The sequence below is a fragment of the Hyperolius riggenbachi genome, chromosome 11, assembly GCF_040937935.1.
Source record: "Hyperolius riggenbachi isolate aHypRig1 chromosome 11, aHypRig1.pri, whole genome shotgun sequence".
NCBI lineage: Eukaryota > Metazoa > Chordata > Amphibia > Anura > Hyperoliidae > Hyperolius > Hyperolius riggenbachi.
Window position 1 is genome coordinate 144,852,684 of NC_090656.1, and position 26,604 is coordinate 144,879,287.

Here is a 26,604-nt window from a genome sequence, read left to right on the forward strand (position 1 = left end):
TCCTCACGGTTTAGGGCCCCTAAAATGCCAGGGCAGTATAGGAACCCCACAAATGACCCCATTCTAGAAAGAAGACACCCAAAGGTATTCCGTTAGGAGTATGGTGAGTTCATAGAAGATTTTATTTTTTGTCACAAGTTAGCGGAAAATGACACTTTGTGAAAAAAACAAATAAAATCAATTTCCGCTACCTTGTGACAAAAAAATAAAAACTTCTATGAACTCACCATACTCCTAACGGAATACCTTGGGGTGTCTTCTTTCTCAAATGGGGTCATTAGTGGGGTTCCTATACTGCCCTGGCATTTTAGGGGCCCTAAACCGTGAGGAGTAGTCTTGAAACAAAAATGACGTGTGAAATCCTAAAGGTACTCATTGGACTTTGGGCCTTTTAGCGCAGTTAGGGTGCAAAAAAGTGCCACACATGTGGTATTGCCGTACTCGGGAGAAGTAGTACAATGTGTTTTGGGGTGTATTTTTACACATACCCATGCTGGATGGGAGAAATACCTCTGTAAATGACAATCTTTTTGATTTTTTTTACACACAATTGTCCATTTACAGAGTTATTTCTCCCACCCAGCATGGGTATGTGTAAAAATACACCCCAAAACACATTGTACTACTTCTCCCGAGTACGGCGATACCACATGTGTGGCACTTTTTTGCACCCTAACTGCGCTAAAGGTCCCAAAGTCCAATGAGTACCTTTAGGATTTCACAGGTCATTTTCAGAAATTTCGTTTCAAGACTACTCCTCACGGTTTAGGGCCCCTAAAATGCCAGGGCAGTATAGGAACCCCACAAATGACCCCATTTTAGAAAGAATACACCCCAAGGTATTCCGTTAGGAGTATAGCGAGTTCATAGAAGATTTTATTTTTTGTCACAAGTTAGCGGAAATTGATTTTAATAGTTTTTTTTCACAAAGTGTCATTTTCCGCTAACTTGTGACAAAAAAATAAAATCTTCTATGAACTCACCATACTCCTAACGGAATACCTTGGGGTGTCTTCTTTCTAAAATGGGGTCATTTGTGGGGTTCCTATACTGCCCTGGCATTTTAGGGGCCCTAAACCGTGAGGAGTAGTCTTGAAACAAAAATGACCTGTGAAATCCTAAAGGTACTCATTGGACTTTGGGCCACTTAGCGCAGTTAGGGTGCAAAAACGTGCCACACATGTGGTATCGCCGTACTCAGGAGAAGTAGTTTAATGTGTTTTGGGGTGTATTTTTACACATACCCATGCTGAGTGGGAGAAATATCTCTGTAAATGGACAATTGTGTGTAAAAAAAAATAAACAATTGTCATTTACAGAGATATTTCTCCCACCCAGCATGGGTATGTGTAAAAATACACCCTAAAACACATTATACTACTTCTCCTGAGTACGGCAATACTACATGTGTGGCACTTTTTTGCAGCCTAACTGCGCCAAGGGGCCCAAAGTCCAATGAGCACCTTTAGGCTTTATAGGGGTGCTTACAATTTAGCACCCCCCAAAATGTCAGGACAGTAAACACACCCCACAAATGACCCCATTTTGGAAAGTAGACACTTCAAGGTAGTCAGAGAGGGGCATGGTGAGTCCGTGGCAGATTTCATTTTTTTTTGTCGCAAATTAGAAGAAATGTAAACTTTTTTTTTGTCACAAAGTGTCATTTTCCGCTTACTTGTGACAAAAAATAATATCTTCTATGAACTCACTATGCCTCTCAGTGAATACTTTGGGATGTCTTCTTTCCAAAATGGGGTCATTTGGGGGGTATTTATACTATCCTGGAATTCTAGCCCCTCATGAAACATGTCAGGTGGTCAGAAAAGTCATAGATGCTGGAAAATGGGAAAATTCACTTTTTGCACCATAGTTTGTAAACGCTATAACTTTTACCCAAACCAATAAATATAGGCTGAATGGGTTTTTTTTTATCAAAAACATGTTTGTCCACATTTTTCATGCTGCATGTATACAGAAATGTTACTTTATTTGAAAAATGTCAGCACAGAAAGTTAAAAAGAATCATTTTTTTGACAAAATTCATGTCTTTTTTGATGATTATAATAAAAAGTAAAAATCGCAGCAGCAATCAAATAGCACCAAAAGAAAGCTTTATTAGTGACAAGAAAAGGAGCCAAAATTCATTTAGGTGGTAGGTTGTATGAGCGAGCAATAAACCGTGAAAGCTGCAGTGGTCTGAATGGAAAAAAAGTGCCTGGTCCTTAAGGGGGGTAAAGCCCAGGGTCCTCAAGTGGTTAAGAAGGCAAACTTCTGTTTTGCATACCATTTAAAGTGGAACTGAAAGGTCTTAAAAAATAAGAGTTTAACTTACCTGGGGCTTCTGCCAGACCACTGCAGCAGACCTGTGCCCAGGCCGTGACATACGAATCTTCCATTACCCCACCGCGGCTCATTTTTCTTCTCATAGTGGAAGCTGACTTCTAAGTCGGCCTTCACTGCGCCCTGGCACCCTCTTCATACATGTTCCTGTGGTCAGGAGCGTCCTGCGTAGGCGCAGTATGAGAAAATCTCTACTGTGTCTGCGCAGTACTCTCCATGTGCTGTGAGCGTAAGCAAGGATGCGCGTGGCAGGGCCGCACCACTGTGCAAAGTGAAAGTGAGCCGCGGCGTGAGAATGGATGGTCGGTATGTCACATCCCAGGACACAGGTCGGCTGCAGGTGGCTGGCAGAAGTCCCAGGTAAGTGAAACTCTTACTTTTTTAAGATCTTTCAGTTCTGCTTTAAGCAAGGAGGCTTTTTGATCTCTTTCAGCCCCTTACCCACTCCTATACCCACTCCTAGGAGTTATGGTTAATCATGAGCTTGCTGGGCAATCTGTAACCCAGAGGGAAGGTGTGTAGGTAATTAAGTGTGACTTCTTTAAACTGTTTGACTCCCACTCCCTGCTGATGAAAGCTTTTGTTTGCTCATTGTTACTGCTAATTACAACAGTCCTTATCTGCCTGCTATTTCTGCAGAGGCAGGCCTGGGAAGTAGGGTAATAAAAGCTCAGACAAACATTTAAATGTAAAAAGAAGAGGTAGAATGGAATTTTTGTTTATTAATGAGCCACATTGTTAGCATGCATTTTTAATGTAATACTAAGGTGCCTTATGAGCTAAAGATGCTGCTCGGTTCCTTTAACATGAAAGAGAAATGTTTACATAAAGTTATAAATCTGAAAATTTTATTAAAATAAATTCCCATGTACATTTCCATACCTCTAATTAGGTTCAAGTGTGCAAAGCCTGTAGTACAGTGGGTTGCAAAAGTATTCGGTCCCCTTGAAGTTTTCCACATTTTGTCACATTACTGCCACAAGCATGCATCAATTTTATTTGAATTCCACGTGAAAGACCAATACAAAGTGGTGTACATGTGAGAAGTGGATCGAAAATCATACATGATTCCAAACATTTTTTACAAATAAATAACTGCAAAGTGAGGTATGCGTAATTATTCGGCCCCCTGAGTCAATACTTTGTAGAACCACCTTTTGCTGCAATTACAGCTGCCAGTCTTTTAGGGTATGTCTCTACCAGCTTTGCACATCTAGAGACTGAAATCCTTGCCCATTCTTCTTTGCAAAACAGCTCCAGCTCAGTCAGATTAGATGGACAGCGTTTGTGAACAGCAGTTTTCAGATCTTGCCACAGATTCTCGATTGGATTTAGATCTGGACTTTGACTGGGCCATTCTAACACATAGATATGTTTTGTTTTAAACCATTCCATTGTTGCCCTGGCTTTATGTTTAAGGTCATTGTCCTGCTGGAAGGTGAATCTCCGCCCCAGTCTCCAGTCTTTTGCAGTCTCCAAGAGGTTTTCTTCCAAGTTTGCCCTGTATTTGTCTCGATCCATCTTCCCATCAACTCTGACTAGCTTCCCTGTCCCTGCTGAAGAGATGCACCACCCGAGCATGATGCTGCCACCACCATATTTGACAGCGGGGATGGTGTGTTCAGATTGATGTGCAGTGTTAGTTTTCCGCCACACATAGCGTTTTGCATTTTGGCCAAAAAGGTCCATTTTGGTCTCATCTGACCAGAGCACCTTCTTCCACATGGTTGCTGTGTCCCCCACATGGCTTGTGGCAAACTGCAAACGGGACTTCTTATGCCTTTCTTCTTGCCACTCTTCCATAAAGGCCAACTTTGTACAGTGCATGACTAATAGTTGTCCTATGGACAGAGTCTCCCACCTGAGCTGTAGATCTCTGCAGCTCGTCCAGAGTCACCATGGGCCTCTTGACTGCATTTCTGATCAGCGCTCTCCTTGTTCGGCCTGTGAGTTTAGGTGGATGGCCTTGTCTTGGTAGGTTTACAGCTGTGCCATACTCCTTCCATTTCTGAATGATCACTTGAACAGTGCTCCGTGGGATGTTCAAGGCTTTGGAAATCTTTTTGTAGCCTAAGCCTGCTTTAAATTTCTCAATAACTTGATCCCTGACCTGTCTTGTGTGTTCTTTGGACTTCACGGTGTTGTTGCTCCCAATATTCTCTTAGACAACCTCTGAGGCCCTCACAGAGCATCTGTATTTGTACTGACATTAGATTACACACAGGTGCACTCTATTTAGTCATTAGCACTCATCAGGCAATGTCTATGGGCAACTGACTACACTCAGATCAAAGGGGGCCAAATAATTATGCACACACCACTTTGCAGTTATTTATTTGTAAAAAATGTTTGGAATCAGGTATGATTTTTGTTCCACTTCTCATGTGTACACCACTTTGTGTTGGTCTTTCATGTAGAATTCCAATAAAATTGATTCATGTTTGTGGCAGTAATATGACAAAATGTGGAAAACTTCAAGGGGGCCGAATACTTTTGCAACCCACTGTATATTAAAGGAGAAACGGGGTGACATGATGAGATAGACATGTGTATGTATAGTGCCAGGCACACAAATAAATAGGCTGTGTTCCTTTTTGTTTTCTTTCTCTGCCTGAAAACTTTAAAAATCATAAAATACTTTCCTGTCAGTAAATGGCTTCCTGGAGCAGGGAAGAGCTAAAAAGGGTCAATAATTCATAGATTTGAGCTCTAGCATACTTCAATGAAGGTGTCATTGAGCAGAGACAATACAACAGTAAAAACTTAAAAAGTAGATTTAAATATAAAATAAAACTGGGATAAATACAATTGTTTTTCTCACCCATTTATTTTCACCTGTGATGTCCTTTAAAGAAGTGAATAGACTGCTACCACATGGACAGATGTTCTTTTTTTTTTTAACCAAACTATGAGCCTGATGCATGAACCACAGGCAGTGCACCTCAGTGTTACTGGTTCTAATGCCAAAAGAGTACGCACCAAGCGTGCCTCATGGTACTTAAGTATAGGGCCAGTGTAAGCCATGCGGGGACACTGGGGCAAAAGTAACTTGGGGGCCCCTTTCCCCCCAAGCAGAATCAGTCCCTGGGGCCCCCCAGGTGGCCCCCGCATGTTTCCTAGCTGAGCTGGCTTGTAGTAACTCACCTGTCCCAGCAGCTCCTTCCCAATCTCCATATTCAGCCATGCTGCCTGTGTCTTCTCCATCCATACAGAAAACGCAGGCAGCTTGGCTGAAGACGGAAATCGGAAGGGGGCAGCCGCCAGGACAGGTAAGTTACTACAAGGCAGCTCAGCTACGGAACATGCAGAGTCCTCGTGGAGCAGTGAGCTGGAGGCCACCTGGGGGGTCTGTCAGTGTGGGGGCCACTCGAGTGGTTGGGGCCCTGGGGTCATTGCCCCCTTTGCCTCAATGGCAGCACTGGCCCTGCATGGGTAACATGAGTTACATACATGCATTAACACACATTACCCAAGCAATGCTCACATTACCCATGTACCACAGGTCATGTTAATTATGCAAAGCACTGTACTCTTTTGGTTTTAGTACTGGTAAAATTGTCCTGGGCAGACTGTTCATGACAATATTATTGGTGATTTGTGGATCAGGCCCTATGTAACTATGTAACTTTTTTCTTCTTTATCTTAGGCCTACATGTTCCCCTTGTAAGTGGCGGAGGAGGTTAAACCAAACGAACTGCAAATGTATTTGTCAAAAGACTGATGAGGAGTGTAACCATCGAGGACTTTTGTTGAATAAGGAGCGCTGCAGGTAACATTATTATTGATTTATAAAGCGCTAACATATTCAGGTGGTGCTGTACAAAGTAGGAAAACAAACAAGGGGTACATAATACAGAATAGAGACACCGAAAGCCCAACATAGTGTAGTATGTACTGGTATATGGATATGACAAGTAAGTATCTATTTATTCTCACAAACATGGGTTACCGTCCAGGTAACCACTATGGGCTTGATTCACAAAAGAGTGCTAACTGTTAGCACGGCTGTTTTCGCGCAAAAATTCGTGTTTGCGCGTGAAACCGTTTAATTGCACGCGAAAATTCGCAAACGCGCACAAACGCGAACATTTGCACGAAAATGGCCGTGCTAACAGTTAGCACTCTTTTGTGAATCAAGCCCTATATCAGCAGGTGTGGAAATTAGACCTGTCCCCACTCAGGATTTAGAAGTTGTGCTCTGTAGATAGGAAATAAGGGGCAACACCCCTCCACCAAGGGTGAACTCAAAAACTGTATAAGCAGACAGAGGCGCCAAAAGGGTAAAATATTTTAAAATGAGAGGAGGCAGAGATGGACTTACCTCCCCCAAGCAGACACACACACGAGTGTTGTATACATTCAAAACAACAAAAAAGTGCATCTCCCGCTTCATCAGACAATAGAAACGGAGCATAAAACTCAAATAGTTTTATTGCTATGAACCAATAGCAATAATACAAAGCACACTATCACAATGATATGACTATATAACCTGAGGCCTGACGGATGAGGCAATCCAGGTGAGAGTCAGATGACTGCAAGCAGGAGTAATGGTATGCAGATGAGGTGCTTAGAGATAGTGTGGTCATTACTAGCCAGATGTCAGGGCAGGCAGCGTTCATTCAAGTCCTAATCCAGTCAGAGGTCGATCCAGGTGGCAATCAAACAGAGTCCAGGTACAATAGCAGAGTCGGCAACAGGTGATCCAATATAGCGTGGTCAGGAAACAAGCAGAGTCAGCAACGGGTAATCCAATCTAAAGTAAGCATGGTCAAGATACAAGGCGCTCACCTGAGTTAAATACAAGGACCAACCAATCAGATAGCAAAAGCATCTAAAATGACCAATGATATTGCAGTGTGTCAGCAGGTCAGCTGACACGCCATACACACACGTGGCCTATCCAGTGGCAGCTGAGTGCCATGTGCTCCAGTGACGTCAGCGGCCTGCCAAGACCCAGAGGCTTGCGCCTCAGCGTGGGTCTCGGCGTTCCGCCGCCATGAGTGCCCCGAGGATCTTACAGTACCCCCTGCCTTAGGAGTGGACTCTGGACACTCCAACATGGGTTTCCCAGGATTCTTCTAAAAAAAACTCCCTTATAGCTAAATCAGCATGAACTTGTTTAGCAGGAACCCAAGATCTTTCTCCTGGTCCATATCCTTTCCAGTCAGTTAAGAATTGTAATGAATTTCTCACCAAATGAGAGTCAAGAATTCTTTCAACCTCAAATTCTTGTTCACCATCAACTTCCACAGGTGGAGGGGGTGGGTCTGAAGTACTGTAATTAGCTGTGGATTTCAACAGAGAAACATGAAAAGAGTTAACTCCTCTAATAGATCTGGGCAATTTGACTTTATAAGTTATCCGGTTAATTTTCTCCATGACTGGATGTGGACCAATGAACTTGGGTCCCAGCTTGGCAGTAGGTTGGTGTAGAGGAATGTGATGGGTAGAGACCCAAACTAAATCTCCAGGCATAAATTCCTCCTCAACGGTTTGGTGCATATCAGAGAACAATATCTGGGTATTTAAAGCATTCCTAATGTTTTTCTGTACTTGTTCTCAAATTTGGTTACACCTTGAGGACCATTCCTCTAACTCAGGAAGATTGGAAAATGCATTGAACTTGGGGTTAGAACCATAAATGATCTGAAAAGGAGACATTTTAGTAGAACTATTAACCTGATTGTTCATAGCAAATTCATCAAATGGCAAAAAGTAAACCCAATCTTCTTGACAACCTGAAACAAAACATCTCAAATACTGTTCCAATGACTGATTCATTATTTCAGTTTGTTCATTAGACTCAGGATGAAACCCAGAGGAAAATGACAAAGAAACTCCCAATTTGTCGCAGAAAGCACACCAGAACTGGGAAACAAATTGCACCCCCTATCAGAGACAATGTTTTCAGGAACACCATGGATTTTAAAAATGTCAAAAATCGACAAATTACAGTTTTACCCTGAGAAACTGGAAGATCACCCACAAAATCCATGGACACATGAGACCAAGGCTTTTCAGGAATGGGCAAGGGCAATAAGGTACCTTGAGGTGCAGTACGTGCCACCTTACTTCGGGCATAAACAGAACATGATTTCACAAAAACATCAACATCTTTACTGAGCGAAGGCCACCAAACATCTCTCCTGAGGAGTTTAATGGTTTTCTTAACCCCAGGATGAAGTGCCGATTTATCTGCATGAAATTGTTTAAAGACTGCTTCTCGCAGATTGCAAGGAATAAACAATTTCCCAGTGTAACGTTTGCGGAATCGCTTCTGTGGTCAGCGCACCAGACGTGCACTGACACGGCGGAAATTCTCCACAAATGCGTAATTGGGATAACCAGGCTAGGTGCACTGCAGCAACAGGGGGCAATTCCCACCGGCAGATGGAGTCGTGACGTGCAGACGCGCACAGCCTCTGCCCGGCCACAGATGCCAGATGGGAATTGAACAGAAAAGGCAAGGCAGGGCTAAACAGCCCTCAAAGAAAACAGAGCAAAGGTATAGATGGAATGTGTGTCCACCGATCTAGCCGCGACCCCGCGACGGTGAACACACATCAGCAGAAACAAAAGCCAGAAGGCAATCGCAAGAATGGCGATTGCCAAGTAGACACAAGATTGAGCAGAACAGAACAAGATTAGCACAGACACAGAACCAAGAATCAGAACGATAAAGAAAACAATAAATGCTACCTAAACGCGATCACCGCGCGTTACGCGCAACAGTGACAAGCGCGTTTTACAGCGCGATCTCCACACGTTAAGCGCAACAGAGACAAGCACGCCTAACTAACCATCGACAGACAAACACGAAACAGAACGCGAACGCTTGCTTAACGGTTACCTCACCAAGCCTACAGCAAGCGTTCGTATCAGACAAGACAGACAAATGAGAAACAGGAATAAGGTAGAAGGATCCACAGCCACTACCGCTAGAGGCTAGTGCGATCCAGGCAAGACAGAACAGAAGGATCCACAGCGCTAGCGCAAGGCTAGTGCGATCCATGCAAGACAGAACAGAAGGATCCACAGCGCTAGCGCAAGGCTAGTGCGATCCAGACAAGACAGATCAGAAGGATCCACGGCGCTAGCGCAAGGCTAGTGCGATCCTGGCAAGACAAAACAGAAGGATCCACAGCGCTAGCGCAAGAGGCTAGTGCGATCCAGACAAGACAGATCAGAAGGATCCACAGCGCTAGCGCAAGGCTAGTGCGATCCTGGCAAGACAGATCAGAAGGGGCTACCAGTAGCAACCGCTGCTCTGGTTAGCACCCCAGACAAACATAACGACTTCCTGTCGACCACCGCTGGGACAGGACAATCGCAACAGACAGACAAAACAGATGTGCAACCGAACTGCACTAGGGAAAACTGCCTAGTGCAGTTCCAAGAATTACCCTAAGATAAACTTTAGCAAATCCATAGGGAAGGCTGACACTCCAGGAGTGTTTCAATTACAAACCATGAAAGGAAATGACCTGCAAAGGACTCTGGGAAACATAGCTCTTTATACTGCCAGCCTACAAAGGAGTTAGCTGGGTGATTTGCATAACCAATGTATGCAAATTCCTCAGCAGCACAGCAGATCAGAAACTTGCAAAGGAAAGACAGGTCTCTCTTCCAGAGACCTGCAGCCCACAGACTAGAGGAATGGTCAAACAGCTGTCTGCCTGTGCAGCCAGCTGAACGGATCATTACAGTACCCCCCCCCCCCCCCCCCCCTCTAGGGACAGATTCCAGACGTCTCTCAAAACTGGTATTTCCACAAAACTCTAACTGAAGACTCATGAAGGTCGGGACAGCCTGACAAGGCCCAATTCCAGAGTCAGTCCACCCGAAACCGACCTCATCGGAAGCAGAAGCCACCGAAACATGCTCATCAGTACTACAAGTCTCAGTGTAACACCCATCAGGACTGTGAATGCCAGAGAAGAAGCCATCGACACCCTCCAGACAATACCCACCACCTTCCAGGGAGTGTCCGAAAATGCCAAACCTGCCACAATACCTGTTCGAAGTGTCCCTTTGAACACAAAAGCCACTGTTGCTCGTATTCAGGGTACCAAGCAAAATTTTTCCTGGAATCTCCCAGAACCCTTTGAAGCTCCGGCAGAGATCCCAAGAAGCCAGAACACTCACCAGGCTCACATGGAGAACTACCAAGAACCCCTATAGAACCTATGATTTTTCCGGATTCAGAATTAGCAGGACACCCATCAAGATCAGGACTTTCAGGGACCACTGCTGGGCATGCAAGCAGGCAGGCTATATCACAACATGTCTCGACCCAGGAAGCATCTGAGTATGCTGGTAACCGAGGCACACTTGGGCTTTCTGGGTCACAGAGCACATCGGGGTACTCCAGCACAAGAGAAACCTCAGGACATGTCGGGGAACTGCCACCCTCAGAGTCAGACACGACAAGACCAAAACCAGGACCGGGCAGAAAATCATCACGAGCAGAAGTCACCGGTACTGGTCTTTCAACAGAAGACTCAAAGTCAAACTCAGAAATTTCAGTAAATGTAATATCATCCAACAAAAATTCATCATTGACTACATATGAGTGAAGCTCCACAAGAGCTGCAAAGGTAGTCAGTAAAGCAGCAATGCCTACTGAAGTGGGCATAACCTCAGACAGATCTTGGGGGCAGGAGGCATCTCCTAGAAGTTCTGCACCCTTTAGGAGGGACTTGGAAACCTCCAAAACATCACACAAGACTTCAGAAGTGTCGTCTTCCAAGTTTTCTAAGAAGGATTCTGAACTATCCATATTACAAGGCCGAAAATTAAATACCTCCTGCAGGCAGGGCAGATGTCCCAGGAATGGTTCCACCATAAACTGAGACTGAATTTCATCGACAAGACAAGGATTTCTAGGATTATCTAGCGAAACTAGCTCCGACTTTCTGAGCTTCGTTTCACTGCAGGCAGATTTTAAACAGGGTAGTATTGTCTCCTCCAGAGTACAGGGTGGAGAGTCAAAACTTTCTTCAGAATCAGACTCGCAACCAGATTCAAACTCCACACAATCAGGAGAGAATTTTTCAAGATTCACACTGGAATAATCCTGTGACGACAGTGTCTCTTTATTAGGATCAATGGGTTGGTGTGTGTGTAGCTCATCCAAGATCGTCTGCCATACATAAATCACCGGATCCACAACACATTCGTCACATTCATCAGAATCAATCAAAAGGTCTATAGAGTCGAGACAATCATTCAGGACTTCCTCGCTTTTTGCGATATAAAAATCGCAAAAGGCTTTCCAATCAAAATCAACTTTCTCCATTAAGGCCCCAATTTCCCATGAGGCAAATGGAGGTTCAAATAAGCTAGTATCCAGATAATCTCCATATGGGTGGAGATCAGGAACGAGCACCGATTTTTTTAACTGCTTTAATATAGTGTGCGATCCTACCTATGATAGGATCCACATATGCCATTGCCTTAGGAAATGAACTAAAAAACAAATCGAGCATTCCCTCTGCCCTGGGAATTACGGTTTGGCTGGTCATTCTGTAACGTTTGCGGAATCGCTTCCGTGGTCAGCGCACCAGACATGCACTGACACAGCGGAAATCCTCCACAAACGCGTAATTGGGATACCCAGGCTAGGTGCACTGCAGCAACAGTGGGCAATTCCCACCGGCAGATGGAGTCGTGACGTGCAGACGCGCACAGCCTCTGCCCGGCCACAGATGCCAGATGGGAATTGAACAGAAAAGGCAAGGCAGGGCTAAACAGCCCTCAAAGAAAACAGAGCAAAGGTATAGAGGGAATGTGTGTCCACCAATCTAGCCGCGACCCCGCGACAGTGAACACACATCAGCAGAAACAAAAGCCAGAAGGCAATCGCAAGAATGGCGATTGCCAAGTAGACACAAGATTGAGCAGAACAGAACAAGATTAGCACAGACACAGAACCAAGAATCAGAACGATAAAGAAAACAATAAACGCTACCTAAACGCGATCACCGCGCGTTACCCGCAACAGTGACAAGCGCGTTTTACAGCGTGATCTCCGCAAGTTAAGCGCAACAGAGACGAGCACGCCTAACTAACCATCGACAGACAAACACGAAACAGAACGCGAACGCTTGCTTAACAGTTACCTCACTGAGCCTACAGCAAGCGTTCGTTCAGACAAGACAGACAAACGAGAAACAGGAATAAGGTAGAAGGATCCACAGCCACTACCGCTAGAGGCTAGTGCAATCCAGGCAAGACAGAACAGAAGGATCCACAGCGCTAGCGCAAGGCTAATGCGATCCAGGCAAGACAGAACAGAAGGATCCACAGCGCTAGCGCAAGGCTAGTGCGATCCAGACAAGACAGATCAGAAGGATCCACGGCGCTAGCGCAAGGCTAGTGCGATCCAGGCAAGACAGAAAAGAAGGATCCACAGCGCTAGCGCAAGGCTAGTGCGATCCAAGCAAGACAGATCAGAAGGGGCTACCAGTAGCAACCGCTGCTCTGGTTAGCACCCCAGACAAACAGAACGATTTCCTGTCGACCACCGCTGGGACAGGACAATCGCAACAGACAGACAAAACAGATATGCAACCTAATTGCACTAGGGAAAACTGCCTAGTGCAGTTCCAAGAATTAACCTAAGATAAACTTTAGCAAATCCATAGGGAAGGCTGACACTCCAGGAGTGTTTCAATTACAAACCATGAAAGGAAATGACCAGCAAAGGACTCTGGGAAACATAGCTCTTTATACTGCCAGCCTACAAAGGAGTTAGCTGGGTGATTTGCATAACCAATGTATGCAAATTCCTCAGCAGCAGAGCAGATCAGAAACTTGCAAAGGAAAGACAGGTCTCTCTTCCAGAGACCTGCAGCCCACAGACTAGAGGAATGGTCAAACAGCTGTCTGCCTGTGCAGCCAGCTGAACGGATCATTACACCCAGGAGGTTTATTCTGAGGTGCCTGGCCTTGAATCTTGAGCAATTGGTTGGAAAGGTCAGGAGACAATTTACAAGCAGAGATAATACATTTCTTAGGAATCATGGATACAGGATCCATATTAGCATTTTCTTTCCAAAAACATCTTGATAAGGCATCAGCCTTGATATTTTTTAAACCAGGCTTGTAAGTGATGCGGAAATTATATCTAGAGAAAAACAATGCCCAACAAGCTTGTCGAGAATTGAGACGTTTAGCATTCTCAATGTACTCAAGGTTGCTATGATTGGTATATATTGTCACCGCATTTTCTGCCCATTCCAACCAATGTCTCCATTCTTCTAAAGCTAATTTAATAGCTAATAATTCTCTGTTCCCGTTATCAAAATTCCTTTCTGCGGGAGACAATTTTCGAGAGAAAAATGCACATGGGTGTAATCGTTCAGGACTGCCAGAAAACTGAGATAAGACCGCTCCAACTCCCACCTCAGACACTTCTACCTCGACAATGAAGGATATTTTAATGTTTGGGTGAACTAACACCGGAGCAGAACAAAAGGCCTGTTTTACCCCTTCAAAAGCCGCACCAGCCTTAGAGCTCCAACTGGATGGATCTGCCCCTTTTTTTGTGAGATCCATAAGGGGAGCGACTTTGCCAGAGAAATATTAATTAATTTTCTATAAAAATTGGCAAACCCCAAAAATCGTTGCAAGGCTTTAAGACTGCTAGGCTGAGGCCAATCTAATACAGCTTTGACTTTCTCCTGATCCATGTTAAACCTGGTATCAGAGATTACATAACCCAAGAATGTGACTTGATTTACCTCAAATATGCATTTCTCCAATTTAGCATATAATCAATGTTCCCTCTACTTGATTAACACTTCCCTCACATGATCACTATGTTCAGACAAGGAGGAAGAAAAGATCAAGATGTCATCAAGAAATACAACCATAAATTTGCCAAGGAACTCACAAAATATATCATTGACAAAGTGTTGAAAAACTGCTGGAGCGTTACATAGACCAATAGGCATAACCAGATACTTGTAATGACCATCTTTAGTATTAAAGGCAGTTTTCCATTCATCATTTGCTCTAATGCGAATAAGGTTATAAGCACCCCTAAGATCTAGAAAAAATCTTAGCTCCCACTACCTGTGAGTACAAGTCATCAATCAGAGGTAATGGATAACGATTTTTAACAGTAACCTTATTTACCCCTCTATAATCAATACAAGGTCTCAGACCACCATCTTTTTTCTTTACGAAAAAGAACCCTGCACCAGCTGGTGAGGAAGAGGTTCTTGGATATACTCCCTCATGGCCTGCTCCTCTGGTCTGGTCCGATTGTACAGCCGGCCACAAGGAGGCATAATACCAGAGAGAAGATCAAAAGCACAATCATATGATCTATGAGGTGGTAACACATCCGCTGCTTTAGGAGAAAATACATCTGCGAACTCTTGATAATCAACTGACCAGACTGCCAATCAAACACTGGGTTATGTTTTTTCAACCAGGGTGACCCAAGAATAACTGGAAAAGAAGGTAAATTCAGACAATAAAACTTCATGACTTCGAAATGTAGAACTCCTACCTGCAAAGTAACTTCAGTAGTTAACCTTACACTTTGATCCTTCTGTAACACTGTATCATCAACCGCAGTGATACATATCGATTTAGACACTGCAGTTGTCTGAATGGTTAACAATTCAGCTAGAGAAATATCCATGAAACTGCCCACCGCCCCACAATCGATCAGGGCCAAGTAATTGTACACAATTTCTCCTTGAAGAATGGCGACGGGTAGCATTATGAGATTATTATCTGGAGAGAAACTCTGATTACTTAACTGGGTTCTCTCCACCCCAGTTAAGCTTTGGGAATTCCTGACTTTTGTCTTTTTAGGACTTGATTGAACAATGCGTCCAGATTCCCCACAATAGAAGTGTAAGGATCCCTCCTGTAGCGTATTCTTTCCGTTGCAGTGGAGCTGCAAACGGACAGTTCTGGCTTATCTGCTTGCATTCGGTTGTGCATTTGCAATGGGTCTCATTGTCATTTGCAATCGCTCTGCAGTTCTGGGCAGCTCAGGATGCTGTCATCATTCCACCAATTGCTTGTTGCAGCTGAGCTGTGGCCAGATAGCCCTGGATTTCCTGCATGCATGTTGTTACATAATACTGCATGTGTTTCTTATGGGAGTCCTTTGCATTCACAGCCAGCTAGCAAATGGTAATCAAGCCAGCTCAGGATTGAGTGATTACCATTCAGCTGTGTGGAGATTTGAATACCTGCATCCATTGGCTGATGGCAGCATAAAAGTCTGCCTCCCATTTCATACCCCGCCCATCATAGTGGTCAGTACGCTGATCTGCTGGGCACCTTGTTACTTTGTATAATTCTGTTATTGTAGTTCTATGCAACCTCATTACTTGTGCTTTAGCTAATTCTTCATAAATATATATGCAGACTTGCTAATATATATTTATCCGTTAGTTGAGCCGTTTGTTATTTTTCTTATTATTGTGTATTGCCTAGTTCCATGCTCGATGGACGTTCGCTGCATCCGCGGTGGGTCAGTGAAGTCCATTATCCAGATAGCTTGGATTCTGCCATCACCACGTTGGTGACTGGTAGTATTCCTGCTACTCTAGTTTCTGGGAACGTAACTATAGGCTGCAGTTGCTATTAGTTACGTTCTATCCTGTAGTCTTGCCTGGGTGGATGCTTGCTGGTGACTGTTGTTAGCCTGCTTGCTCTGCTTCTGTGGACGTGACTGTGAGCTGCGGTTGCTACTAGTTATGCTCCAATCTATAGTCCTGTCTTGTACCTGTCTGAATGCTTGCTATCGCTAAGGCAGCACAGTGCAAACTAAGGCAGCACAACATCACACTGCGTTGCCATTGTGCTTTATTTGTAGCGATATCGGAAGCCCAGAGCTGCAGTTGCTCTGGGCAGCCTGTGTAACCTCTTCTATTATCCAGCTCTTAGCCTTGTTACGCTGGGTGGTCAGAAAGTATGACCCCCCCCCCCCCCCCCCCCCCAGCATTACAAGAAGCATAACATTTCAATTTTTCTCTGATCTTTCTCAGTAGAGGAGAGTTTGGAAAACCCCAACTGCATAGGTTCCTTAGTGACTGTTGATGTATTACTATTTGAAGTAACAGTTGCATGAAAAGGTATGTGAGACCTTCCCTGACGGCGTTCTCTGACTCGTCTGTCAACCCGGATTGCCAAAGTTATAGCTTTCTCCAGCGATACAGGTACTGAAGGACTTACAAGAATATCATTGACAATATCAGAGTCCAAACAGGAAATTATCTAATAGAGCTGAATCATTCTATTTGGTTGAGGCTGCCCACCATCTGAATTCCATAGCATAATCTTCAACAGTGCGATGACCTTGTCACAGATTTCTTAATTTTTGTACTGCAGTAGAGGTAACATCAAGATCAGGGTACAGTATAGCTCAAATGGTATGCATAATTAAGTGAGGCCATTTCCTGCTACTTCTTACCTGTTCAATAGAACCTTTGCATATGCTTGACTAGCCCTGCCCCTGTGAGACAAATTGGCTTGCCAATTCTCACCTGATATCAGTCTGCCTATTAACTTCAAACTCAGTTAGGGCCTATATTAGTAGATCTCAAAAGGTCAGCAAGACCTTTTGGTCAGCAGGGCATAATCTTAAAGGGCATATATTTAAGGGTGTATAAGACACCCAGAATTAGCCCAGAATTGAACCACAAGAGAACAGATGAGAACAAACACAAAGCTCTGCGCAGCTGCTCATCTGCTGATCTAACACTGGCATGATCTTTTCTCTTTGATTTCCCTGACCTCTACCATCATCTCATGTTTGTCAATCCCTGAGCTACCCTCATTTCAACCATCCACATATACCTGATAAATTCACACAAACTACCCTGCACTCTTTAACTCTGACACTTATTTTCCCTAATTATACACACACCAAGTTGAAAAATGTTTAATATCCTTTTTACAGCCATTATCCTGTCAGCCCCACTACTTAAAATACCTACATCACTCACCCCTCCCGCTGCCAGCAATAACATTTACATTGCTCCCTCTCTCCTATCATCCTCTCTTCTCTCTACTCATAAACTATTCTTATTTCTCAAATCACACATACCTTCCTCCACGTCTCTTAAACAGCCCTCTGTCACATACAAATCACATCCTCACCTCTCTCATCTCTGCCTACTACTCCTACTTGCTGCTGGGGACATATCACCCAATCCAGGACCCTCTCCCAGACCTCACTGCACTCTGGTAAATACCACATCCCGTACTGACCGTCCTCACTCCTCCACACACATTAACCGATGTAACCTGATTACCATTCCTTGTCTTCCCAGCTCTCCCCCTCCCATATTTGGGACCCTCTTCAATGCACGCTCTGTAGTCAATAAACTAGTCCACGCCCATGTTCTGTTCATCACTAATGCTTTCACCTTCCTGGGGCTCACTGAGACATTGCTAACCCCATCTGATACTGTGTCTCCAGCTGCCCTTTCATACGGTGGCCTCAAGTTTAGCCACACACCTAGATCGGGTGACAAACATGTCGGTGGGGTGGGAATTCTTCTTTCTGAACACTGCTCCTTTACACCGCTTGCACTTGCACCTTCTCTGGCTTTCTTTTCTTTTGAGACTCATGCTGTCCGTATCTACTCCCCTCACCACTTCCAGGTTGCAGTCATCTACCGTCCTCCTGGACCAGCCTCCACCTTCATTGACCACTTTTACACATGACTCCTCCACTTTCTATCCACCGACATTCCTTCCATCATCATTGGGGACTTTAACATCCCCATAGACACTAACTGTTCCACTACCACAAAATTCCTCTCACTCACCTATGACCTCTCCCAGTGGTCCTCAACCTCCCCCCTCAAAGATGGCCACACTTTGGACCTGGTTTTTACCCAGCTCTGCCCAGTTTCCACATTTAACAACTTTTCATTCCCATTTTCAGATCACAATCGCATAACTTTTACAATCAGCCCCTCCCTGCCTCCTCCAGCCACTGTAGTGCAGCCATCACGCTTATAGAGGGATTATCGCAACCTCCACCTCTGCTCCCTAGCTGATTCTCTAAAACCCCTGGGCTCCCTGTCGTCCTACACTGACCCCGAGTCAGCATCCATCTACTACTCCACCACAGTCACCGCTGTCATGAACACAGCCGCCCCTCTGACCAACTACTGCCCCCGCCACATCAACAGACAGCCCTGGCTGACTGAACCCATCAAACAACTGAAAAGACAGTCCAGGGCAGCAGAATGGCAGTGGAGGAAAAGCTCCAATGCAGACGACTTCGTCCACTATAAATACACGCTGCTCCAGCTCAGGGACGCTCTCTCACTTGCAAAACAGTCATACTTCTCTACACTTATTTCTTCACAATCCCATAACCCTAAACAACTTTTTAACACCTTCAGCTCTCTTCTCCACCCCCCACCTCCCCCTACAACCACATGCTTGTCTGCAGAAGACTTTGCAGCATATTTTGTGAGCAAAATTGAAACACTACAGAACAGCTTTCAAAAGCAACCCTCTTCACCGGTCCAATCACCTCTTCCTTTTTGGTGGCTGGAAGGTGTGATGGTTAAGGGCTCTGCCTCTGACACAAGAGACCAGGGTTCGAATCTCGGCTCTGCCTGTTCAGTAAGCCAGCACCTATTCAGTAGGAGACCTTAGGCAAGTCTTCCTAACATTGCTACTGCCTATAGAGCGCGCCCTAGTGGCTGCTGCTCTGGCGCTTTGAGTCCGCCAGGAGAAAAGCGCGATATAAATGTTATTTGTCTTGTCTTGTCTTCCTTTTTCCTCTCTGCCCGGCAGCTCCCCTACTATCAACCATCCCTCTCCACATAACCACTCACTCAAACCTCCTCCCTGCTAACAATCTTCTCCACCTTAACTGAACAGCATCTTTCTTCACTAATCTCTAAAGCTCATCTTACTACATGCGCCTTGGACCCCATTCCCTCTCATCTTATCCCCCAGCTCTCCTCCCCCCTCATTCCTGCTTTAACAACACTGTTTAACCTTTCCATCTCAACTGGCATTTTCCCTACTTCATTTAAACAACCTATCATAACACCCCTAATAAAAAACCCTCCTTAGACCCTACTGTCCTTTCTAATTACTGCCCAGTCTCTCTCCTTCCCTTCGCCTCCAAACTGCTGGAACGCCACATTTATTCAGAGTTGTCTAACTTTCTCTCTGCTAATTCCCTGTTAGGCCCCTTCCAGTCTGGCTTCCGCCCTCAACACTCTACGGAAACCGTTCTCACTAAGGTTGCCAATGACCTCCTAGTTGCTAAAGCCAAAGGCATATTTTCGGTACTAATACTCTTAGATCTGTCCTCCGCCTTCGACACTGTTGATCATACCCTACTTCTCCAGACCCTCTCAACATTGGGAATCAAGGGCCTAGCACACTCCTGGATCAACTCTTACCTGTCTGGACGTTCCTTCATGGTCTCCTATGCCAATACCAACTTCTCTCCGCGCCCACTGTCTGTGGGAGTACCACAAGGGTCCGTCCTTGGACACCTCCTCTTTTCCATTTACACCCATGGCCTGGGACAAATAATAAGCTCTTTTGGGTTTCAATATCACCTCTATGCTGATGACACCCAAAGTTATTGTTCTGCCCCAGACCTCTCCACACTACTATCAAAAGTCCCCGAATGTCTATCCGCTGTATCTACATTTATGTCATCCCGCTTCCTTAAACTAAATATGAACAAAATTCGCCCCACCTTCGCTCTCTGTTCCACCTCCCATTGTCACAATCAATGTAGATAACACCCCAATAGCAGCAACCCCCAAAGCTCGTTGCCTAGGGGTAACTCTGGACTCTGAGCTCTCCTTTAAACCACATATTAACACTTTAACTACCTCCTGCTACTTCCATCTCAAAAACATTTCCAGAATCTGTCCCTTCCTTTCACAAGAAGCAACTAAAATGCTTGTGCATGCCCTAATCATCTCCCGTATTGACTACTGCAACACCCTACTCTGTGGTCTACCAAAAAGCCCACTGGCACCTCTCCAATCCCTACTAAACTCCGCTGCTCGTCTCATCCACCTCTCTTCTAGATCCTCTGTGGCAGCCTCTCTCTGCCAATACCTCCATTGGTTACCAGTTGCCCAAAGGATCCAGTTTAAACTTCTCACGCTTGCATACAAAGCTCTACGCAAGCTATCGCCTCCATACATTTCCTCTTTAATCTCCAGATACCTCCCTGCCCGGACCCTCTGTTCCTCACAGGAGACCCTTTTGTCCTCCTGCCTAGTCACCTCCTCTCACTCTCGCATTCAAGACTTCTCACAGGCTATCCCTTTCCTTTGGCACTCTCTCCCTCAGCCGGTTCGTAATGCCACAAGTCTGGAAACCTTCAAACGTACTCTGAAAACACACCTGTTCAGACAAGCCTATAATTTGCTATAGGCAGCACTGAAGGCACACTGGCTCACCCACTAATCCTTGTGTTTCCTTCTCTTTTGTTTCCTCCCCACTACCCTCTAGATTGTAAGCTCGCAAGGGCAGAGACCTCCTCCTAGTGTTTCTCATACTGCTGTAATTTTAACATATGTACTGTACATGTACCAAATACACATCAACTATGTATGTATTTGTATTTATTCTATTCAATGTCATGACTGTACAGTGTCTTGTATTTCTTATGTATATTTGTTCCCCATTATTTGTTTGTACTATGTATAGCGCTGCGGAAGATGTTGGCGCTATATAAATAATAAAAAAATAATAATAATAGCCATAGCTTTAAACAAATTATCAACTGAGGTCAAGGCTTCATGCTCAGGAGGTAGGCCATAGGCCCAAGACTGTGGATAGATGTAACAGGGATATGACAAAGAACACTCAGCATGGGTCTCGGGTTCTGCCGCCATGAGAGCCCCAAGGATCTTACAGTGAGAGAGAACAATCAAATATTAGCTGTAAGCAATGTGCTTTGGGAACTGAAGTTATAGGGGTGTTATTACATTTATTGTTATATCAGGCAGAGAGGGGGACAGAGACGGTGGAAAGATGATTAGCAGGGTCGTTCCTGCCATTGGGAGTAGGAGGGCGTAGCGCACCAGGTGACAGACAGGAGGGGCCTGTCACCAAGACCCCCCACAGCGACCAAGAGCAGGAGGGAGAAGCAGCGCTGAAGGAGGGGCTGCGGGGACAGCGGCAGGAAGGGGGGCAAAACCCCCCACCTCCCTCACCTGGGTACCCTCCTTCTGGCACTTCCTCCTCCAGAATAGCGGCGGTAGACAGGAGCGGCGGGTAAGGAATTACTCACCTGCTTCCTACTTTCCAGGTGACGACACGCAGTGCCATTGTCACATGAACTGGTCTCCACCCTCTCCACCGCTCACTGTGCTTCCGCTAATCAGGAAGCACAGTGAGCGGTGGAGAAGGCGGAAACTAGTGTCACATGACAATGATGCTGCTCACCATCACCTGGAACGCAGGAAGCAGGTGAGTAATTCCTTGCCCGCAGTTCCTGTCTGCCGCTAATCTGGAGGGGGAAGCACCAGAAGGAGGGGACCCAGGTGAGGGAGGTGGGGGGTCTCCTCCCCCTCCCTGCTGCTGTTCCCGCTGTCCCTCCTTCCAAGCTTCCCCCTCCTGGGGCAATTATACTATACTGGGGGCAACTATAATGCCTACACTGGGGGCAACTATACTAGCTATACTGGGATATCTATATTGGGGGCAACTATACTACCTATACTGGGGCAACTATACTACCTTCACTAGGGACAGCTATACTAACTACACTGGGGGCAACTATACTAGCTATACTGGGGACAAGTATACTACCTACACTGGGGGCAACTATACTACTTATACTGAGGCAACTATACTAGCTATACTGGGGCAACTATACTACCTTTACTGGGGGCAACTATACTAGCTATACTGGGGCAACTATACTACCTATACTGGGGACAGCTATACTAGCTACCTAGACTGGGGGCAACTTTACTACCTATACCAGACCAACTTTACAGGGGCAACTATGCTACCTATACTGGGGCAACTTTATTACCTATACCGGGGGCACCTATACTGGCATTACTGGCATTACCCGCCGTGGTGCGATTAGCATGCCAAACCTGCTTCTTTCCTTTTTTGGGGGGGGGGTCTTTTAATACCCAGCACCGGGTGTCGAATGCCTAGGTGCGCCACTGATGATTAGTTCTGTTTTATTCATATTCATTTTTAAGAAGCGAGAGGTCATGCAAGAGGATATAGCAGAGAGGCAGTCGGGAATACATGTGAGGAGGCACTGATGTGTATAATCTGCATATAGGTGGTATTGAAAGTCAAATGATTTGAGTTTAAGTTTTCAAGCCCATGCATATAGATAGAAAAGAGAAGAGGACCGAGGACAGAGCCTTGAGGTACCTCCACAGACAAAGGATATGGAGACTAGGTCTGATCTGCAGCGCGTTGCAGCAAAAGTGGGCATGGCATGTAGCGGGGAAGTGGTCATGGGTGGGGTCAAATGTACATGAACCTAGCAGTGGTGTAACTTAAATACCATAAATATGCAGCATTTCACATAAATAGTCCCCTCATCCTCCACTGGCCTAGGCGCTGTGCTCGGCTGGCAGTTATGCTGTGCTGGATTTGCGGGGTTGCTATGCTGGGCTGCCTGCCGTGATGGTGTGCTGGCTTGGCTGGCAGTCATGCTGAGGCCTGGCTGATGGTGATGCTGTGCTGGCATGGCTGGCAGTGATGCGGAGGCCTGGCTGGTTGTAGCGCTGTGTTGGCCTTGATGGTGGTGATGATGAGGTCTGGCTGGCAGTTATGCTGGGCTCAAGGCTGGTTGGCATGTTGTGCGGGGATCCACAAGTGCCCACCAACAGCAGGTTCGGATTTGTATATTTTACCACCTAAGGCCCACTATCACCAGCCACCCCTAACAGCAGGGCTAGGATAGAGTTATCGGGCATGAGAAAGGAGGGAGAATAGGGATACTGATAGATCAGGGTTAGGTATTTATAAAAAAAATACATAATAATAATAATATGGTAGGACATTAGATTATGACGATGGTAGGGATTAGATTGTGAGCTCTTCTAAGGACAGTCAGTGTCATGACTATGTACTCTGTAAAGTGCTGCAGAGGATGTCAGTGCTATATAAATACATAATAACATGGCAGGACATTAGGTAATGACTATGATAGGATAAGATTGTGAGCTTCTCTGCGGACAGTCGGTGACATGACTATGTACTCTGTACTGTAAAGTGCTGCAGAAGATGTCAGTGCTATATACTGTAAATAACAGGGGTGCTCATCAGGACTCTCGAATTCGAATGTACCCGAATAATTGGGTAGATTTTCATGGTTGTCGAAGCCGAAGCCCGATGCTGTGCCGAATTCAATGGTTTCCCGAATAGTCGCTCTCGAATTCGGCCGGATGATGTGGTGATCATGAGGTTCGGCTTTGGTATCCAGGGGAAGTCGTCATTGGGCCAATCAGAAGGCCTCCAGCCGAGGCCCTAGCAACCCTAGCAACCAATCAGAGGAGGGGAGCCTGGCCCTCCCCTCCTCTATATAAGACGGTGGCCATCTTGAGGAGCCCCGTCCTTGCTTGTGACTGAGCGTACTGAGAGCATCTCCAGTGCTGCTGCGTCTGGGAGCAAGTGCTTTTCTTGTGCTAATTGTCAGTAATGTTGTGGTTACCACTGCAGCGGGGAGCGGTGCGGCCGCTGCCCCCGCGTCTGACGTCACAGCGGATTCCGCCGCGGCCTCTGGCTCATCCCTTCCCGGCAGGACAGATCTCTCTAGGGTGCATCAGTTCAGAAGAGCGCACGCCCTGATGAAGACCGGAAGCCCCGGTCGAAACTAGTCGGCTACGCACGCTGTGCCGCTCTGCCGACCCAGACCGCCGCCCAGTCCAGCTCTCCTCAGTGGCGGCCTGCAAGGTGTCTCCGCTTGGCTGCCGGTGCTATGCGTCCTAATACCAGGACTTTGACCCCGTGAGAGGTGCTCATGACAGCCCAGGAAAACGAGGGCTGAGTCTGATCCTCTCACCACGCAATGCATAGGGGAATATAAGCAATCCAAATAGCAGGAAGACAAGGCAATCGAGAAACGGTGCTGACGAGAGAGACCAAGTACATGCACAAGTGAAACACAGGGGCCCCTGTATGGAGGTGTTCGTCAGGTCTGTGGTGAAATAGCCAGGAGGCGTGAGTATATATGAGCCGGATGATTGCAAGCCTAAATGCTTAGGACTGCTTGCTGTAAGTCGCTGTGCTTTGGTGCTTTGCTAACAGCTATATGCTATATGTTCTTTGCTGGACCTGCTAACAGACCAAAAGTTTTAACTTCCTGGTGTTTAAAATTCTGGAACCAAGTGGGAATGACGGACTTCCTTTCTTTGGGCCCGTGTGCATGGTTGGTGGATGACTGGGTGATGTGTCTGGGTATGGCAGGGTGCTGCAGCCTTTCACAACAGCGCTGTTGTTTTTAATGATGTGTCTAGGCACACTTTTATGTTTTGAAATGTCACAGAGTAACCAATAAACCAATCCTTAATTCACGACAACCAAAGTCACAGATGAAATTATTGTAGGACAATTGTGGAGATTGGGTTTAGTAACCGAGTGAAATATAAGGTAAATTGGTGGGTGTCTACAATTTTCCTTCCCCTATTCCCTCATATACAGAAGAGCGCACGCGCCTACCCGGAGACAGGACCTTTATGCATTGAGGAGGCGGGTCAGCTGACCAGCCGGTCAGCTGACAGCGCTGGGCTGACACTCGCTCCTGATTGGCTGGGGCGAGTTGGGCGGAGCCACGGGGATTACCTGTTGTATTTAAGACCCGGGCTGTCAGTGAATCGTTGTCTGCTGTTGCTGAAACTTTGCGGTTAAGCTCTCAGACCTTAGTCAGTTCGCAGTGTGTTTGATCTGGCAGGACCCCGGGGATTCACACATAGATAGGAATATTATTACTATTGATATTTCGTAATTGTAATTATTTTATATTACTCATTGTATGCCTTTATGAGTATGAACCTTGCCTGAACTTCTGACAATCCTTTTGCCTCACGATTCTGTACTCTGTCTGTCTGTGTGTTGCCGACCCCGGCCCGACCTCAACTCTGACTTGGCCTCCTGATTCTGTACTTCTGCCCATCTGATTGTTGCCGAACTCTGCCTGTCTCCTCACTATGATGTTGCCTAACGTTTCTGTACCGCAACCTGACCAACCCGTTACCGACCCTGCCTGTACGACCTCGCTTACACCAGTGATAGTCCCTAACGTTAAGGGCTATCACATAGGAGTACTCTTGTGTTACAGTAAAACACGTGTGATCACACCCTTAATAAAATACTGACTATTATACTGATTGAGCTAATTCTGGTGAACAGAGTCACCACCGATCATTACACTAATCCTAGCGTTTTGCTTCATAATCACCTCCTGAACACTTATATTGTACTCATTTATAGATAGCTAGTGATTTGATTGTTTTTAGTCAGCTAGTGTATACTGTATACTGTGCTAGGCTAGTGTTAGGTCTGTGTGCAGGCTAGGCCTGCTAGCCTAGGTAGCCTTAGCCTACTACTAGCTTAGGTAGGTTAGGGATTATAGTTAGTTGTGTACTAGTACTAGTTTAGTTAATTTGTACTGCTGTAGTCTGTTAGTTTATTAGCTTCAGTACTGTGTTAGTTACTGACTGTGTACAGGCCAGAAAGCATCTATTGTGATCTGTGACTGTCATCTGGCTGACCCTATTGATTGCGTGCATGTGTGACCGACTTTAACCACTTAAGGACCCCAGTCTTTTCACCCCTTAAGGACCAGAGCCTTTTTTGCATTCAGACCACTGCAGCTTTAATGGTTTATTGCTCAGTCATACAAGCTACCATCTAAATGAAATTTACTTCCTTTTCTTGTCACTAATACAGCTTTCTTTTGGTGCTATTTGGTTGCTGCTGCGATTTTTAGTTTGTATTATATTCATCAAAAAAGACATGAATTTTGTCAAAAAAATGATTTTTTTTTTACTTTCTGTGCTGACATTTTTCAAATAAAGTAAAATTTCTGTATATATGCAGCATGAAAAATGTGGACAAACATGTTTTTGATTAAAAAAAAAACCCCATTCAGTGTATATTTATTGGTTTGGGTAAAAGTTATAGCGTTTACAAACTATGGTGCAAAAAGTGAATTTTCCCATTTTGAAGCATCTCTCTCATTTCTGAGCACCTGTCAGGTTTCATGAGGTGCTAAAATTCCAGGATAGTATAAATACCCCCCAAATG

General features: G+C 45.4%; 1 protein-coding gene across 3 annotated transcripts in view; it reads left to right on the top strand.

Annotated features, from left to right (window-relative positions):
• Window positions 1-26,604, top strand: part of VEGFB (vascular endothelial growth factor B) — a 582,522-nt gene that overhangs the window by 497,063 nt on the left and 58,855 nt on the right. For all 3 annotated transcript variants that reach the window (XM_068259421.1, XM_068259419.1, XM_068259420.1), the window contains exon 8: window positions 5,987-6,109. In XM_068259421.1, the coding sequence (XP_068115522.1) occupies window positions 5,987-6,109 (123 nt within the window). The remainder of the gene's footprint in view (window positions 1-5,986; window positions 6,110-26,604) is intronic.